This window comes from Schistocerca piceifrons, chromosome 6, assembly GCF_021461385.2.
Source record: "Schistocerca piceifrons isolate TAMUIC-IGC-003096 chromosome 6, iqSchPice1.1, whole genome shotgun sequence".
In the NCBI taxonomy this organism is placed as follows: Eukaryota; Metazoa; Arthropoda; class Insecta; order Orthoptera; family Acrididae; genus Schistocerca; species Schistocerca piceifrons.
Window position 1 is genome coordinate 193,913,093 of NC_060143.1, and position 19,177 is coordinate 193,932,269.

Genomic DNA, 19,177 nt, shown 5'->3' on the forward strand with positions numbered 1-19,177 from the left:
CAAAAGCGTGTGTGGCGGTTGCATTCGTCTCCGCGTAAAACAATACCATAAAGAACAACGATTGACAATCTGTGAGGAGTTACTTGCTTGTCGCCAAGGCTAAACGCGACAAGTTTTCTTGAAACATCATCACAGACGAAACAATAACGGTAGTCCGTGGAGTTGCTCCACACCACTTCTACCCCGAAGAAAAAGTTCAAAGCCGCACCCTCAGCCGGTAATGTCATGGCGACAGCTTTGTGGGACTCTGAAGGTGTTATTCTGTTTGATGGCCTCCCCCATGGTGCAAGGATCAACTCGGAAGTGTATCGTGCAGGAAACTGAGGAACGACAGTGTTCGTCGCCACAAAAATGGAAACGAACTTCTGCTTTTCCGTGAGAACGAAAGGCCTCATACACGTCTGCACACCGAAATGAGCTCAAAAAAATTCAATATGGGACTGTTCTTCCTCATCCACATCGCAGCGCGGATGTCTCATCGTCCGATTTCCATTTGTTTGTCGCAGTGAAGGATGTACTCCGCGGGAAGCAGTACCTGAATGATGGGGAGGTTGTTCATGCAGCAAGACGGTGGCTCCTACTTCGACCAGTAGACTGGTACCATGCTGACATACAAACCCTCCCAGTAAGGTAGCGTAATGCCGTTGTACTGAATGGAAATTATGTTGAAAAATAGGGTTTTGTAGCTAAATGAGTGGAGAATACTGTGATATATTGGAATTCTGAATAAAACCAAGTTGCTTTAAGAAAAGGGGTATTTACTGAATGCCCCTTGTATCCAACCAACGGCTTCTGGTTCTTCCTACAGGATGTTCCCCGTCCATCTCTCTTTCCACATTTATTCGAGCTGTTACTGTGGGATCTGACCTCATTACATGCCGTGACACGGTAGCCTGGATGTGTAGGTTCCATTTAAAATGGATTTCTGATGCCTGGTCTTGACTCTCTCTTTTAGAGGGCTCATACTTCGATACCATTAGTGACTATAGGCATAAAAGAGCTGTTGGACGTCACTGATTTTGATTTTTGTTGAATCATTTCGTCCCATAAGGGTTGTTACTGGTTGACAAAATTCAGCTGTTTAATTAAGTTATCCCCGACAACGTACCTCTGAGGTAGGAAAAGTGTCATCAAACTCTATCTGATGGCCTCCTACTTTCACACTTGCGTCATGTCCATCTCTTCGATTGCCATGACCACTGTCTTGATCTCGCTGACGTGGAGTCTCTATTTCTGGACCTGGAATTTCTACATGTTGAGCACAATCTTCTGTTTCAAACCAGATCATAGCTTCATTACCAAAGGCATGGGGTCGTCCACCGCTAATGTAGCTAACGGCATTTGTTCACTAACAAAACTGTCATCTACAGGGGAATATCGTCTCTGGACGATCATAACGAAACGAAGAGAGCCTTGCGCAAATTTTGTCGTGATACAATAAACGGCAGGTTTAGTTAATGGAGGGTTAACAGCTATTGCAGTGAAGAAGAACATGGCAATATCCGATATTCGTAGCGAATATGTTATGAAAGTCACATCATTTAAATATTTAGGGGTGGCAGTAAGATGTATAAAGTGAAGCAACTCATAAGGTCTGAAATACGAGTAAGTAGGGCTAGTGAAAGACTGAGCTTATTTCGAAGGTGTCTGTAATATCTTAGTGGATCTACAAAGGAAAATACATATAAGACCTTAGCATGACCAATTCTTTAGTACTGCACCAACATCAGGAGTCCTCATCACCTAGGCATCACAGCACACATCGCAGTATCTCAGTCCCACCCTCTCAGTACCCGAATAGGTTGGTGTACTCATATGAAAGTCTGAGGTGGTTCACTCAGACCTCGATGATCAGATATCCAGGCTGGTCGTCTTTATAAGGCACTTGCAGTTGGGGTGGTGGCGTTGATAGGTTCAGTGTGTCACTATACAGAAATGCGCCATTGGTGGCGATTGCAGCGACGAAGCCGATAATGCTCGATGAAGGTGAGACTAAGAACAAGGATTGGGATTAATTCAAGGAAAGCACGTGGAAGGTTGGCCCAACTTGATGTGTCATTTATCATTCCCAAACACATATTTTTATTCAGTTCATGAGTCACCTGACAGTCACCAAGTTTCTTGCGAAATACATACAAATAGTTAAGATATTTAAATTAAATTAACAACGTATAAGGACATTTGCATTACACATAAAATTACCAATAGTACCCAAAAATGTCAACTGTGAAACACAAATGTTGGACCGACTGCAAACATTTCATTAATTAAATAAATCTGCGGCGGAAGTGTGTCCCCGCAACTATACCACAACTGTGGGCTAACCCCACAACAGGACTTGAATATAAGTTCGACAAACATTAAATAATAAACCTCAAGAAGCATACATCTCCGCTGGTTATTCTGCTCTCATACAGACGAGATACGGCCACGCTGCATTTGAAACCGAAGCCACAGTAGCACTTCACTGATAGGCATCAAGCCAGTCCCACATGAATCACTTTAAGCTACCGAGCCGCTAAAACAAAATTAAAATGATAATGAGAATTAACCCTTAATTTTCTTAAAGGAAACTCAGTGCTCAGTTTGCCCAACGATTTTCATCACACGCGCAAAGTGCCTTACAATAACAGAACTACTGAGTCAATTACTTCCTAATCCGACAACACGTCCGCCGTGGCACGATAGCAAAAGAATAACAACAAACTACCCATCTTGAGGCTGGAATGGGAGATCCTCAGTATTGCGTGTGACCTGCCAGTTATTAGGCTTCGTGCGATGACGGGAAGGACGCCGAAGCACAAGAAATAACAGAATTACTAATTACTTCCTAATCCGACAATACGAGCTGTCCCAGACTGGCAGAAGAGCAACACGTCAACCGCTGCCGATACAAGGCTGTTAGTATATACCAAAGAACAACAAGCAAAGCGAGTTCCTTAAAAATTAACATACATTGTATTATTTAAACGGGCAATTGAAAATTCAACTATTTAAATTTCTTTATCAGTAAACTCTTCCGGGCTAAGTTGCCGTGGTCGATCTGTAGAACTTCTTCTCCCTGACGTTTCGTTCTCAACTGCGGAGAACATCTTCCGAGGTGAGTCGACGACTGGCTGCTAGGAGCTGGGGCCGCCGCTTATATAGAGATCGTAGGGGGCGCCACCACACGTCACATGGCGTCGATGTGCAGCTATCTCTGGCTATCGTCTGTTCTCTCGATTTCAGTATGGAATCGGCTCGCTCGTAACGCTACAAGTTAACCTTCCAAGCAATAACAAGAAGCAATGTACAATATCAGTTGAAAGAATAATTACATAAAAATGCCAACAAGATTTAAAAAATCATGATATTCTTTCATTGAGGCCCTGGACTCTGTAACTAGGATACGCACTAGTGGCAGATGGCCGGTTAAACTGTACATCTTTAACCCGAAGGTCTTCTCAACACATGAAAGAGAATGTGCTAATACAAGAAAGCGCACACACATGACCCACATGTGCGTACCTTTAGGCTGAATGCACACAACTTTGGCTACAGGCGATATCCAGTAACTCGACCCAGGAAGGGCCATGAGGTTCACAACAACCAGAAATTACAGTCTGTAGTATGAAATACTCAATAATAACAAACAACGATTGTAAGTTACGAGTTGACATTGATAAATACTAGCTTGGCGCAAACAGAAACCTCCAGACTGAGACACACAGCCACAAAGGGGTCACCGAAAGGCATGAAGAAACTGAATTCCTGGCCAGCTCACACCGGGCACTACTAACACTCTTCAAGTACAGTACTTACTAAACAATCATCATCGATGATTTCAAACAAAATGTCAAGGAGGCCAATAGCTTCAGGACTCCAGGTAGGCATCGGATCATACTGCTCTGCTGCTCGTGGCTACTAACAAATCGTCCAATACATCTCCACGTATATAGCACGCCAACATTGACAGATGCACGTCTTACCTGGTTGCACGCGACAACAGAGGCTTCTTGCCTACTAAACTCGCCGGTACCACCGGTCAGTGCTGCAGGGAAACGCGGGCGCCATTAGCCCAACGGTCAACGGTATTAACTCGCTGCAGTCGTCAGGACGCCGAGTACTGTGGCACACTTGTCCAGCTCCGTGTCCGACACACCACTCATTACCACACAGCCACAGAGGTCATTTTTGGCGCTAATGACCGTAGCAGTTTTGCGCCCTAAAACCATAACAAAAAAAACAGCCACAGAGGAAACACATAACTCACCAAAGATGATACGATGTGGGCCAGAGTCAATGGAACGCGTGAACAAGTGGCGCTGGTGGAATCACGCATGCACTGGCACCCGCCAAGACTCAAAAAATATCTACATATAGTGTTATTGGAGGTCGCAGGATGACATATGATGCTTACCAAAAGTCACAGACTCGGCGGCCATTACCGACCTATTCGCGTTTCAGCATTGGCAAACAGCGGTGAGTTTCGTGTCATGTTCATTCTTGGTTCCAGTGGCCAGTGGTCACAGTGCTCTGTTGGGCAAGTATTAGTGCTGAAGCTGGATTGTGTAGAGTCGATTCTGGAGTTGCCACTCATACACAGTATTCAGCTGACAGAAGGCACTGTGTCTTTTCTCACGACGCTACATAAATTACACTGGCCAACGACAATTTTTACTTTGATAGCAGAGCTTTACTGTTTTTTTTTTGAGCTGAATCCAAATCTAGCTTTAGTGTTTTTGTGTCACCCATAGTTTTCGGCCAATATGCTTTTTATTATATACTATAAAAAATCCTGTGGTATACGGTAAACGGGGAAATTAATGAAACGCTTTGCTACAATCTAAGCATGGTTTGTACTTACAGTAAGCTACTTAAAACAATGATAAATGCCAACTGGAATTGGTTTGTATTTTCTTTCTCTTTTTTCTTTGAAGCTTCTTGTGTAGCTTTTTCTACGATGAGTCGCTCGCTGAACTTCTTGGTGCGGTGACTAACAGTAGTCCCCCATGAAGCTGGTGTTCCACTGGCGTTGGTAGCGTTTATCCTTCACTTAAATGTCATGGTGAAAACGCTCCCCTTGCTCCTCACTAACATCTTCCACATTGTCTGGGAAGTATTCAAGGTGACTGTTCAAAAAGTGAACTTTCAGGCTTATTAAACATCCTAAAGTTTTAAACTTCTTTAGCATCGTAGCTATAACAGAAACATATTCTGGGTCTTTTTCATGTCCTAAGAACTTTGTAACGACTTGCTTGAATGATACCCATGCTCCTTTCTCATTTAAGGTAATTATAGATTCAAAGTTAACATCAAACATCAATTTTCTAATGTCAGGTCCGACAAAGAAGCCTTCTTTTAGTTTAGCTTCTGAAAGGTGTGGAAACTTTTGGCAGCGATACTTAAAACATAGTCTATCTTTAGGCAAAGCCTTTGCAAACTGTTTCATTAGGCCTAACTTTATACATAGAGGTAGTAGGAGTACATTTTTTGGATCTACAAGGTTTTCACGTAGAATGTTCATCTCACCAGATTTTAATGACTCCATCACAAGTCAGTTCCTTCTGCACCAGTCTTGATCCCTAACCCTACTGTCCCATTCACACAAGAAATATGAAATTTGGTAAAGCCACCTTGTTGAGCAAGGAGCATGCATGTTACCATTAGATCGCCACACCACATTCAACCATGAGCAGAATAGCCTAATTTATTTAGCACTATTTCTAGGTTTTCATACCTTTATTTAATATGTATAGAATGTCCTACAGGTATAGATGCATTCATGTTACCATTGTGTAATAAAACAGCCTTTAGTTTTGGATGAGTCAATAAACAGCCTCCAGTCTTTGTTTTTGTATGTTGCGTTTCATTGACAGGACACTTAGAAGATGCAACAAGTCCACTAAAGAGACAGCTTACACTACACTCGTTCGTCCTCTGTTAGAATATTGCTGTCCGGTGTGGGATCCTTACCAGATGGGATTGACGGAGGACATCGAAAGGGTGTAAAAAAGGGCAGCTCGTTTTTTATTATCACGTAATAGGGGAGAGGGTGTGGCTGATATGATACGCGAGTTGGGATGGAAGTCATTAAAGCAAAGACGTTTTTCGTCGCGGCGAAATCTATTTACGAAATTTCAGTCACCAACTTTCTCTTCCGAATGCGAAAATATTTTGTTGAGCACAACCTACATACGTAGTAATGATCATCAAAATAAAATAAGAGATATCAGAGCTCGAACGGAAAGGTTTAGGTGCTCGTTTTTCCCACGCGCTGTTCGGGAGTGGAATGGTAGAGAGATAGTATGATTGTGGTTCGATGAACCCTCTGCCAAGCACTTAAATGTGAATTGCAGAGTAATCATTTAGATTTAGATGTAGATGTAGATGTAGATGTATTCAATACCAAACTCATTCTTCAGACCGGGAATGTCTGAGCAGTACACTAAATCGCCTTCTTGTTGAAAAAGCTTGGAATATTACTGCTCTCTCTTTATGTACATCTATATGATGGTTCCAACTGCCAATAAGTTCTTTTATTTTAATCTAAAGCCAAGCAATTTAGCTTTCCCTTTCGCAAAGCCCAGATTCCTAACCAAATCGTTAAGCTCGGTCTGAGTAAACAATCTGGGCTCTAGACTTTCTGTATTACAAAGGACTTCATCATCATCTGGTTCATATAAATCAGACTGTACATCAGAAAATACTTCTGGTTCAGAAACCGGCCAATCTACACCATGCCCTACTGGTCGGATGGCGGACGGATTGTTAGGGTAGCTTATTATCTTCTTGTTTTTCGAATTATGACCAGTAATATCAACACTGCAAAAGTAGCAATCATTGGAATGATTTCTTGGCTCACGCCATATCATAGTAACAGCAAATCTAATGGCTTTTTTTCTCCTTATTGGACCATTTTCTCAGATCTTCAACACACACATAAAATACCTTACGTGGCGCCCAAGATTTACTTTGATCACCAAGTTTAGTTCCAAAGTATGATAGATAAACCTTATTCAGAAAGTCTGTAATTTTTTTGTGTCTTGTAATCAAAAATTCACCACAAATATAACAAAAACTGTCAGCTCAGTTTTTACAACCACGATTAGACTTTGTACTGAGCACATGTACAGGAAACGGGAAAGTGAGGTTAGGTTGGCCATAAACAAAACACCATCTGTAACACAAAAATAGAATCGACCTTTTTGCCAGTAAATGTTTTTCGGCAGTTCTACCAACGTCATCTACATTCATTACACCTCCTTTACAAATTATTTTAACTATATAAGAGCTATTAAATACTTTAAAAAACGCTTAATTTAATAAATTTAACTGTAAAATGTGAAGAAATGGTGGGTGATACAGTTTTTTAAGTATCATATTTGGATTTCCCACCCCAAAAAACGGCCAGTCGAAGTGGCGGAGCGGTTCTAGGCGCTACAGTCTGGAACCGCGCGACCGCTACGGTCGCAGGTTCGAATCCTGCCTCGGGCATGGATATGTGTAACGTCCTTAGGTTAGTTAGGTTTAAGTAGTTCTAAGTTCTAGGGGACTGATGACCTCAGAAGTTGAGTCCCATTGTGCTCAGAGCCATTTTTTGAACCCAAAAAACGTAACAATAAGGTATTTTCAGCAAAGAAGTTTTTCCATCGTTGGCCTGTGTTATCAGTGATGGGTGTTGGAGAGATGCTTTGTTGGCCAGATGGTGGTTCACGAGCTGAACGGCCTGGTTGTAGTGGTGGTCCTGTTTTCTTGAACTTCCGGTTCTTACAACCAGTGCTGCGTACCATCTCACGGCGCGATGGTCTCATGGTGTGGTAGCTTGGCAGTGACAGATTGTGGCGTGCTGCCTGTCTGCCAGATGATGGAGTGCGAACCAAACCAGTTTGATGTGGTAGTGGACCTGTTTCCTTGCGCTTCTTGTTTTGAAATCAGCGCTGTGTACGTTTTCGGTGCATTACTTGCCTTAACAGTGTCAGCGTACTGCCTGTGGTAAGGTGGTGGCACATGAGCTGAACTGCCTTAAGGTGGTGGTGGACCTGTTTTCTTGGGCTTCTTCCTTTGAAATCAGCGCTGTGTACGTTTTAGGTGCATTACGTGGGTTGGCAGTGACAAGTGTCAGCTTTCTGCCTGGGGTCATGTGGTGGCAGGCACATGAGCTGAACTGCCTTAAGGAGGTGGTGGACCTGTTTTCTTGGGCTTATCGTTTTGAACACCAGCGCTATGTGCTTTCTCACGGCGGTACCTAGCTCGTCTGTGAGAGGTGTGGGCGTGTTGCCTGTTGGCCAGGTGGTGGTGCGTGAGCTGAACCGCCTGGGAGTCGTGGTGGACCTGTCGCACGCGGCGCCCGCCACGGTGCAGGCGGTGCTCAACGTCAGCCGCAGTCCCGTTATCTTCTCGCACTCCGCCGCAGCCGCCCTCTGCGACAACCCTCGCAACGTGCCTGACTCCGTGCTCACCCAGCTGGTAAGACACTCTGTCCTTTCATTTCTGTTCGTACTTGACTAGGTGCTTCTTTCCAGTTTGAAGCTGTGCTGAGTCCTCAACGCTTGAAAACGAACCAACACAATTACGAGGTCAATCTGAATTTTCTCATGTTGAGAAGTCAGAAGGAACGATCTGTTTTACCTGCTAAAAACATTCTTAAGCCGAGATCGCATAAATATTTCTTTATTTACGACAGACGTTGCTGTCATCTTCACGTCTTCAAAAATTTTTGTTATACCTCAAGCCAAGTTGTCAAGTAGATAAAACGTGGCACATTATATAAAGTTTGTCATAAATAAATACATAGTGTGCAACATTGTATCTAATCCTACATGAAAACTTGGCTTGAGGTCGATTGAAAATAGACACATCTTAAAAAATTTGAAGGCCTGATGATGACAGCAAAGTCTGTCGAAACTACTTGTTTGTAAATAAAGGAATTTTTATGCGATTTTGGCTTTGGAAGTATATCACTGATGTCACCGAGCTGCTGAGACTGACCGGTGTATATATTTATCACACTGATATAAAATGTCTATACTTACTATTTCGAAAACAAGTGAACAACTGCTCGTCTATATTACTAAGGTTGCCAAGGTATAAAAGCTCGGTGACGCCCGACTAGGATATGCGATTCTGATTCTGGTTGCGGAAGAAGTTTTCACAACTAGCCTTTGCTCACAGTGGGATGACGGATAATGGCGTAAAGATAATCTTCACCTGACAAGGGGCAAAAATCTTGAGCGAAGTTCCAAGTATCTCATCAGTGTCTCTTGAGATGAGAAGGGGTGGAAGTTTAGATGAGTCGGTTGTGTATACAGAGCTAAGCTCCTCCGTTTGATCCATTTGAAAGATGTAGTTCATTTGCCGCCACCCTCCTTCATGAACAGCAGAAATATGTTACTAATTCAACAAACACTTGTCACATTTTAAGATACAACTTTGACACGTCGCTCGAAGAAAGACAATCTTCTCTGGGTCTCTCTGTAAACACTGTTGTACGATTGCTTCATTGTGCATATGGTAGCGATACAGGACACGGCTTTGGCTTGCGTCACTAGAATTTCTGAACTGTAGCATTACGACCATTTCAGCGGCTATAACTAACAACAGTAGGGTAGGGTGGTTTGGGGGAGGAGACCAGACAGCGAGATCATCGCTCTCATCGGATTAGGGAAGGACGGGGAAGGAAGTCGGCCCTGCCCTTTCAAAGAACCATCCCAGCATGTGCTTGGAGCGAATAGGAAAACCACGGAAAGCCTAAATCAGGATGGCCGGACGCGGGATTGAACCGTCGTCCTTCCGAATGCGAGTCCAGTGTGCTAACCACTGCGCCACTGCTCTCGGTGAACTAACAGCTCTAATTCTGTCTCTCGCATTCTTCTAGGTCAGTTATGTGATGAAGGTTTTAACCGCAAATGGTGTAAATCCAGAAAATTAAATTGTGTGCTGTGAGTATGTTGCTACGACCCATGCAAACACAAGCTCTTTTCACTACTCACGCAGTTTTCCGATCATCATCAAATTATCCATTAGGAGCAGAATAGGGGGCTTTCCCTACAAATAGATTTGTGTAGTCGGTAAATCTTAAACCGGTTACGTGAAGGGTCAGCTGTCATTCTCTGTACTGGCCGTAGACCCTCGGCAAGTCTTGCTGTGTTTTGCTAGTTTTCTGAAGTTCAAAATGTGCTGCTACAGAAGACTGCTGAAGATTATAAGGGTAGACCACATAACTAATGAGGAGGTATTGAATAGGATTGGGGAGAGGTTTGTGGCACAAACTGACTAGAAGATGGGATCGGTTGGTAGGACATGTTCTGAGACATCAAGGGATCACGAATTTAGTATTGGAGGGCTGCGTGGAGTGTAAAAATCGTAGAGGGAGACCAAGAGATGAATACACTAAGCAGATTCAGAAGGATGTAGGTTGCAGTAGTTACTGGGAGATGAAGAAGCTTGCACAGGATAGAGTAGCATGGAGAGCTGCATCAAACCAGTCTCAGGACTGAAGACCACAACAACAACAACTGACATTATAGCTTTCCCACATGCAACAGCAACTCTTGCATACGACCTCACGTAGCTTTAGGCGTTATACATTATATTATTTGCATATGCGTCGAGAACATCCTCAAAACACTCTCTCTGTGCACTCTCGAAGCTACGTTACATGTGTGTTCTCCTATTACCAACGACGTATTGAAGTTTTAGTGTTCTGAAGCTTAGTATCCTAACGAAACAGACGTATTGCCTACCATTTATTTTTAAAATTAAGACAAAATATTTGAGTTTTTTTTTTTAATTTCAATGCTATATATTTCACATACTATGTCAATCAACAACCGTTCGAAATTTAAACTTCAGCAGAATACGTTTCTCTAGTTGATAAATGTAACTATAGTGGCAAGCTTTTTGGTTGTTCTCCTTTTGCACTGGAACGTCGTGCATCCCATAAAATATCTACAAGTTAAGCTGGTCCTAGTGAAAGGATAGGTGAAATTCCTAGTCATAAATTTAAAGTCTTTCACGTATCTCTGTGAGAAATATCGTCACTTATCGGAAACTAAGTTGGAACACCGCTGTCATTAAAAATATTATGTCCGATTTTAAATTTGAATAAAAAGTGACTGAGTCAGACGGATTCTTAGTTATCTTTCAAGGAATTTGTTAGCAAGTTCATAGACAGCTAGAAGGACTCGTATACCTATTTTAACAAACATCTTGGAAATATTCAAGTTTTATGTTGCTTGATGTGACTCAAGATTCACTCTTTGAACAGTCACTTTGCATTCCCTCCTAAAGATGGGAGAGATGCGAGTGTGGAACAACGAAAGACCATTAATCAAGACATCAAAGTGTTGGACGTACGGTATCTGGGCCGATGAAAATTGTGATACGAGTCTGAATTTGATCAGTTCACCAATTCGTAGAACAAGCAGCTCATCGGAGAACCGGCCCTTTTAGATTCTTTGCAAAAATGGCAGGTTGGACTTTATAAGTCAATGGACACAAAATTCCTGTATATATAGAACTAGCATTGAGACGAAACTGTACGTGAAAAATACGGTCACATATGAATTCAGTACTAAAAGAAAAAACATAAAAGATTAAGCAATTACCTCGGAAAGTTCCTGGTTATATGAGATATCTCTCACTAAGGTAATATGTTTTACCGGTTCTTCCCATTATTTTTTGTATTCATGCCATCTGTAATACACTACAGTGTGCGTATCAGACTAATGTAATAAAGATTGGGGTTTCTTTCCATCGGTTTTTTTTAGGTTTACGGGAGTAACTACTTCTCTCTCTCTTTTACGGCTATTATTAGCCTAACTTAACATTTGTAGTCCGTAGTGGTGTAATATGTAGTGGACTCAAGAAACGTTTCTTCCTTGGAGTGTAGACGTGGGATTTTGTGTTAGAGTTCAGACGAAGTGATTATATTTTCTGATAACTTAGATTATTCAGAATTTCTGTTAGTCGCACTCTCAAGTCATGGCACATGTGGTTATATATTTTTATTGTTGGAATGTATTAACTGAACTGTCTGTTTTTTGTGTATAGCTGGGTTCATTCTTAGTGTGAATTATGGTGACATGTAAACTAACTCGTTCGATGTCATGACGATGTCTCGTATTAATTATACAATACCAAGCTAAACTAATTCCAGTGTTTGCGACACTCTATCCAGTGCGTATCACACAGACTTGGGAATTATTACAGAGATAATGTATAAGTTATTTGTAGACCAGCTACAGTTAGCAGCTATCGGAACGATGTCTCGTATTTTTGTTGCACGCACGTCATCAAACGCATTCGCACACCTATTAGGGAGTACAAGTATGGGTTGTGTCAACCCTTCGCATTTATGGTGGTCTGAGCTCTGCAGGGTGCTTTCAAATAGGTGTGTCAATGTCTGTGCAGGTATGGCACCCCATTCTTCCTCAGCAGCCCCAAATAAGAGGAGGCAGTGAGTTGAAAGCTACATCTACATCCATACTCCGCAAGCCACCTGACGGTGTGTGGCTGAGGGTACCTTGAGTACCTCTATCGGTTCTCCCTTCTATTCCAGTCTCGTATTGTTCGTGGAAAGAAGTATTGTCGGTATGCTTCTGTGTGGGCTCTAATCTCTCTGATTTTATCCTCATGGTCTCTTCGCGAGATATACGTAGGAGGGAGCAATATACTGCTTGACTCTTCGATGAAGGTATGTTCTCGAAACTTTAACAAAAGCCCGTACCGAGCTACTGAGCGTCTCTCCTGCAGAGTCTTCCACTGGAGTTTATCTACCATCTCCCTAAAGCTTTCCCTATTACTAAATGATCCTGTAACGAAGCGCGCTGCTCTCCGTTGGATCTACTCTATCTCTTCTATCAACCCTATCTGGTTCGGATCCCACACTGCTGAGCATTATTCAAGCAGTGGGCGAACAAGCGTACTGTAACCTACTTCATTTGTTTTCGGATTGCATTTCCTTAGGATTCTTCCAATGAATCTCAGTCTGGCATCTGCTTTACGATCAACTTTATATGATCATTCCATTTTAAATCAGTCCTAATGTGTACTCCCAGATAATTTATGGAAGCGGAGACCTTCTAACTCGTTCCAGAGGCGTTCAATTGTGCTTAGGTCGGGGCTCTGGGCGGGCCAGTCCGTTTCAGGAATGTTATTGTCCATAAACCATTGCCTTACAGATGCTGCTTTATGACCGGATGCATTGTTATGGTGGTACAGTCAGTCATCGTCTCCAAACTGTTCCTCTGTTGCAGTTAGTGCATAATGCCGTAAAATGTGCTCATATCGTTCCGCAGCCACCGTTTTGCAAACCACGAAACACCCTCCATTCCTTTACATCACTTCCTTCGTACTTCTCTGTTGGTACTGCACACGATGACACGTACCATTCTCCAGGCGTATCCCAGACCAAACACTTCCATCATATTGCCATGGGGTACTACGTGATTAATCGCACCAAATCACCAGCTTCCAGTCAATAACTGTCCAGTGGCGTCGCTATTTATATCACATGGAGCGTCACTTAGCACTGAATACAGAAATTTATGGCTAATGAGGAGTTTCTCAACGACTGTACCCCAATCTTCTGAACACCTTACCCACAATCATTGTAGCATCTGGATTGCTGGTAGCACGCTGTAACTCATGAGTAGTTTATTCCGTTCATGCTATTTTTACAGCCGCCTACTGCAATGCTCGGCTGTGTATATCCGTCAGTCCATGAGTTCTTCCTGGTTCTGATTTGTTCCTTCGTGTATTCACTTCAACGTACGTCACCAACAGCCGAGTTGTGCAGTTGTAGAAGGGTTGAAATGTCCTTGATGGCTGTGGTACTCAGGTGACATCCAACGATTAGTTTATGTGTTACTGAGGTGACATCCAGCGACTAGTCCATGTTCTCCTGACCGACCTGTTCTATTACACCTTCTCCGCTTACAACACAAAACTCCCCGCCACCTTTTATAGTAGTGAGTCCGCCTCACGTGACATCTAGATGTCGATTCAACGTTGCATAGGACTGTCAGTATACTTTTTGTGACGTAGTATATATGACTTTCCACATAGTATGCGCAGACAATGTTACTCCCAGCTGCTTGTTTGCATAACATGGCTGATGCACATAGTCGGACCTTTACCGAATGCAACTCTTTCACGGCTGAAGGCCTCCAAACAACAAATCTTAACAAATCAACAGGATAAAAAAATCCAATAAAGGGAGCAATAAAAAAATTAAAAAACCATCACAGCTAAGTAGATAAAACAAACACATGAAAGGTGCAGTACAAATGGGTGAAGGTCACAATTAAATTTCAAAATTTCAGCATGTATTACCATAGATTTTTGAAGGCAGAAGGCCAGAATGTTTACAAACTAGAGATTTTAAAAATCAACAAGATAAAAATGCAATTAAAGAGGCAAATAAATAAAAAAATATTTCACGGCTAAGTGGAAAGCCTCTAGGCAAAGCAGGTAGAACAAACGTGTGCAAGGTGCATTACCAACGGCTGAAGGCCACAATACAGTTTCACAATTTAAAAATATGTTACCATAATCTTTAAAGGCAGAAGGCCGCAATGTTTAAGCTTGAAAGACAAATTTAAGAATTAATTTTGCAAAATTTTTAAGAAAAAAAGAAAAAAATAATCATAAGCCTTAAATTTTAAGTAGCTGAAAACAGATAATTAAACGCTTGTGGCACTCAGTAGCCTCCAGTGAGGTCAGTCTGCCCTCGTTCACTTAGGCGAGACAGGTGGTGAGCCCAACTACACTTGATCCGTGGGAAACCAACCAGGGGACAGATACGGACCGATCGACACAGCGACTTACTTCCCGTCAATCAGTGCGTGACAACTCAAACAGAAAAGGTTGCAAACGTGATAATCCACAATAGAATATGTATGTATTAGCTGTCAGAATTACACACCATGTTGGACGGCGACAACAGGTGGGAGAAGGACGCTGCCTGAAATTACGTTAGTGGCCAGGAGGGGTAACCGGCACACTAACGGCCACTAGGCAGAAAATTCCGCTGGTGCACTCAAATTGTAGTCAATGAAAATAGTTAACTGCACCAGATGGCGGCTAAATTTCAGCAGTAGAAATACTTGGTGTTGCTCGCAGGAAAATCTCCCCAACAGCAAACCACCGAAACGAACCACCACAACATGAATGGACGTGGCTTGGGTAGCTGAAACCACTACTCAACTTCGACGTCCTGGATCGGTGAACCACGAAGCTCGTAGCGATCGGACAGCTCCACACACCCTCCGACACTGCGCAGAGGCTGCCAGCGGCCCCACCCGACTGCACCGCGCGGTGATAACTTCCCTCGTCCGCAACAACTGACCGACTGCCTGCGCGCCCTCTAACCGGAAACTATATGCACCAAACCAAAAATGGTACACGGCGCAGATATCGATACACATCACTGCTGCCGCACGTAGAAGGAAGGAGAACCACGATGTAACCGCTACAAGGGCGGGAAACCAAACACAGATAGACAGCGAAGTTCATGAAAATGCATAGTTGGGAGTGAGCATGGCTCAGTAACTGCTAATTTTAACACCGATTCGATAACAACTTCATTATTATTTAATTTAAGCATTATTGAAGTACAATCAGTTCACACATGGGTCTCAGATCACGTAAACGTGGTGCGTTATGTTTGTGCTTATATTCTCGGACTAGTCGAAAATCGGAATGCGTTTTCAGTATGAAACTCTCTTAGCATGTAACTTATTGTTATTCTCCCTTTGAAGCCTACTGCAGTTTAAGAGTATTTCTCATCAGATGCGTCCCGCATTTATTTATAAAGCATCTTCTCTTGGAATTCTCGACTATGATATTTATAGATTTAAAACAGTTTTTCTTCACAATTTTGGGGTAGTCTACCACATAATAACGGTGCATGTTCCGTTTTTCCATTTGTTTTTCTTGTACGTTGTGAGTATTGCCAACGTTATCAGTACTGCTCTTTTTAGCACTTTCACAGTCTCGTGCGTATGCGTGTGTGTGTGTGTGTGTGTGTGTGTGTGTGTGTGTGTGTGTAAAGAACAAAGAATGAGAAAGCAAAATAAATCGTACCCGAAATTTATAAAGAAAAATGCATTAAATCTCTAAATGCCAAATAGTAGAAACGTAATATGTATGTCATACTTCCCGAATTACCATTGAAGATGCTTTCAAAATAAAAGCGGAATGCTACTTATGGAAAACGCTCGTAAACTTCATCAGCCTAAAACGAGGAACAATACTGAGTTATACATAACGGCGACTGCACAAGATGGACATGGAAACAAACATATAATTTCTTAGTACTTCTTGGTACCAAAAGCTTTTCGCCCAGCTCCTATCCTCCTGATGAAAGCGAGTGACAAAAGTGTTATTCATGCTGAATCGGTGCATGTTCAAAGTTGTAAGAACCTAGTTTAAGGTATTGGAAAACTTATTCTGATGAACCCACTGTCACACGCAAGATTGAATGTCGTCTCGAAGGGCTTGCGGACTCTTGAACTGCGAAGAAGCAGTGACGATGTACACCGCAAATGGGGAAACCTACGATGGGTGCCCAATAAGTGAGGTATCACATTCTTTTCTTGGTCGGTTTCGGTTGAGAAACGCGGAATTTGTTGTGGGGCGACATGGCATATTCTCGTTTCAGCCCCTATGGTTTCTTGAAGTTCCAGTAGGCGGCGGCCCTGTACATAGAATTCAAAATAGCGTCTGTAACGGAAATGCGTTCCAGACAGAGAGATATCATTGAGTTTCGTTTGTAGGAAACCAGACCATCGCAGACATTCATAGGCGGTTGCAGAGTGCCTACGCTGACTTGGCAGTGAACAAAATCACGGTGAGTCGTTGGGCGAGGCGTCTGTCATCATCGCAACAGGGTCACGCAAACCTGATAGATCTCGCGCGTGCCTACCACCGCACGCATCCCAGGCATGTGCTGTTTTGAAACGTGCAGACACTCTCATTCGAGGTAATCGATGGATCACAGCGAAACACTTCGCTTAGTCTCTGATGACAGTGGTGACACACACTTTTACCAGTTGGAACACTTAAAGATGTGTGGCCGCTGGGTTCCTCGCCGACGAACAGAAGACCGTAAAGAGCAATGAGGGACCATATATGAGGAATTGCTTGCGCGTTACGAGACTGGTCGTGGCAGTTATTTGTCGAATACCGTCACAGGCGAAGAAACATTGGTTCATCACTTCGAACCAGAAACGAAACTGCAGTCCATGGAAAATGCTACACCGCCTCTCCTCAGAAGAAAAAGTGCAAACTCGCTCCCTATGCCAGTAAACTCATTGTGAAGGTCTTGTAGGACTCTGAAGGGGTTATTCATTTCGATGTCCTCCCTCATAATGCAACGATCACCTCCGAAGTGAGCTGCGCTACGTGCAGGAATCTGGAGAAGCTACTTAAGCGTGTTTGTCTCCAGGACAATGCAAACTAACTTCTCCTTCTCCATACAACGTAAGACATAACATAAGCCTGTAAATCCGAGAGGAACTCACAAAACACCTTGGACTGTTCTTTCTCATCAATCCCACAGCCCACATCTAGCACATTTCGACTTCCACCATCTTTTTGGCCCAATGCAAGACGCACTCCGAAGCAGGCAGTATATGGATGGTGGGGAGGTTATGCAGCAACGTGTTGGCTTCGAGTCGACCAACAGGATGGCACCATACTGGCATAGAGGCCCCCCCCTAGGATGATGGCGTAAGGTTACCGCACTGATCGGAGATTATGTTGAAAAGTATGGTCTTGTAGCCAAAAGAGTGGGAGATAGTACGATGTATTAGAAACAAGAATAAAACAAACCCGCTTTCAGAAAAAAATGTCTTGCATTACGTAATGATTGCACCTTGTAATTATGTAGGGATCTGATGGAGGACAAACGGTTATGGCCTGGTGCCTGGGAAAGAGCTTCTTGGAAATGGCGAAGTCTGTCGGCTATTCGCATGCCACTGTCGTGAGCATCTATGGAACATGGTTTGAAGACGGTGAAACGACGAGTAAGCGACAAGATGTTGAATGTGCGCGCTTCATCACATGACGTGGGGGCCGGAGCTTTACCCTCTCTGTAAAGCATTTTATGCATATTGCTGTTTTTGTGCCAATTGATTAAATGACTACATGTGACTGAAAGAATTTTGTGAACCACTTGGTAAAGTCCACTTGTGCTTCTATCAAAGTATGGTATCTCTCTTTAACTCGGATTTCAAACCTCTGAAAGTGGGGGAGGGGTGTATAGAAGGAAAATACGCCCTTTAGCTTCATTGTCAACACAAAAAATTCTGTGTACTGAATAATACGGAACAGGAATACAAACTACCGGCTAGTATCGCATAGTTTAGTGTAGAGGGAACACTAGGGTAAGGGATAGTATAGTTGGAGGATAATAACGACTTACACAAACTGTCGCAACGGCATCAAAGGGTGCCGCCACAACTGATCTCGAACGGGTGACGCAGATCCTCTCCTCATCATAAGGGGCCGCCAGTATTTCCGTGACGCGTATATTTGAGTTCAAAATAACATGATTATAGGTATACTGGATTAACTCTTTGTGATCTGTCAGCAGTTCTGAGCCCCACAGTAAAAAAGAAAAGACAAGGAACCTGTCAGGACTGTTGAACCTCATTTATTCTTAGTTTTCTACATGCTTAACATATCGAAGAACTTTCACGGATGTAAGATCTATGCCTCCTGAGCAGTATGAATATCAGCACTTGCAACGCTCAAGGTATTAGGATGGCGGTAGTGTCGCGCACACATGGTATAAAAGGTCAGGGTATTGGCGAAGCTGTCATTTGTATTCACGTGATTTATGTGAGAAGGTTTCCGACATGATTATGGCTCTACGGAGGGAATTAATAGGGAGCTAGACGCAAGGTACATTCGGTTTCGTAAATCGTTAGGGAATTCAATATTCCAAAATCGACAGTGTCAAGAGGGCGCCGAGGACACCAAATTTCATGCATTACAGTTCAACTTTGACAAGGCAGTGGTCGACGGCCCTCGATTAACGACCGAGAGCAGCGGCGTTTGCATAGAGTTGTCAGTGCCAACAGACAAACAGCCCTGAGTGAAATAACCGAGATAATCAAAGTGGGACGTGTGGCGTACCCATCCGTTAGCTCAGTGCGACAAAATTACGCGTTAATGCAGTATGGCAGCA

At 43.0% G+C, this 19,177-nt stretch overlaps 1 protein-coding gene across 1 annotated transcript in view; it reads left to right on the top strand.

Annotated features, from left to right (window-relative positions):
* Window positions 1–19,177, top strand: part of LOC124803231 (dipeptidase 1-like) — a 638,586-nt gene that overhangs the window by 408,113 nt on the left and 211,296 nt on the right. The window contains exon 10 of the mRNA XM_047264411.1: window positions 8,272–8,448. Coding sequence (XP_047120367.1) covers window positions 8,272–8,448 — 177 coding nt within the window. The remainder of the gene's footprint in view (window positions 1–8,271; window positions 8,449–19,177) is intronic.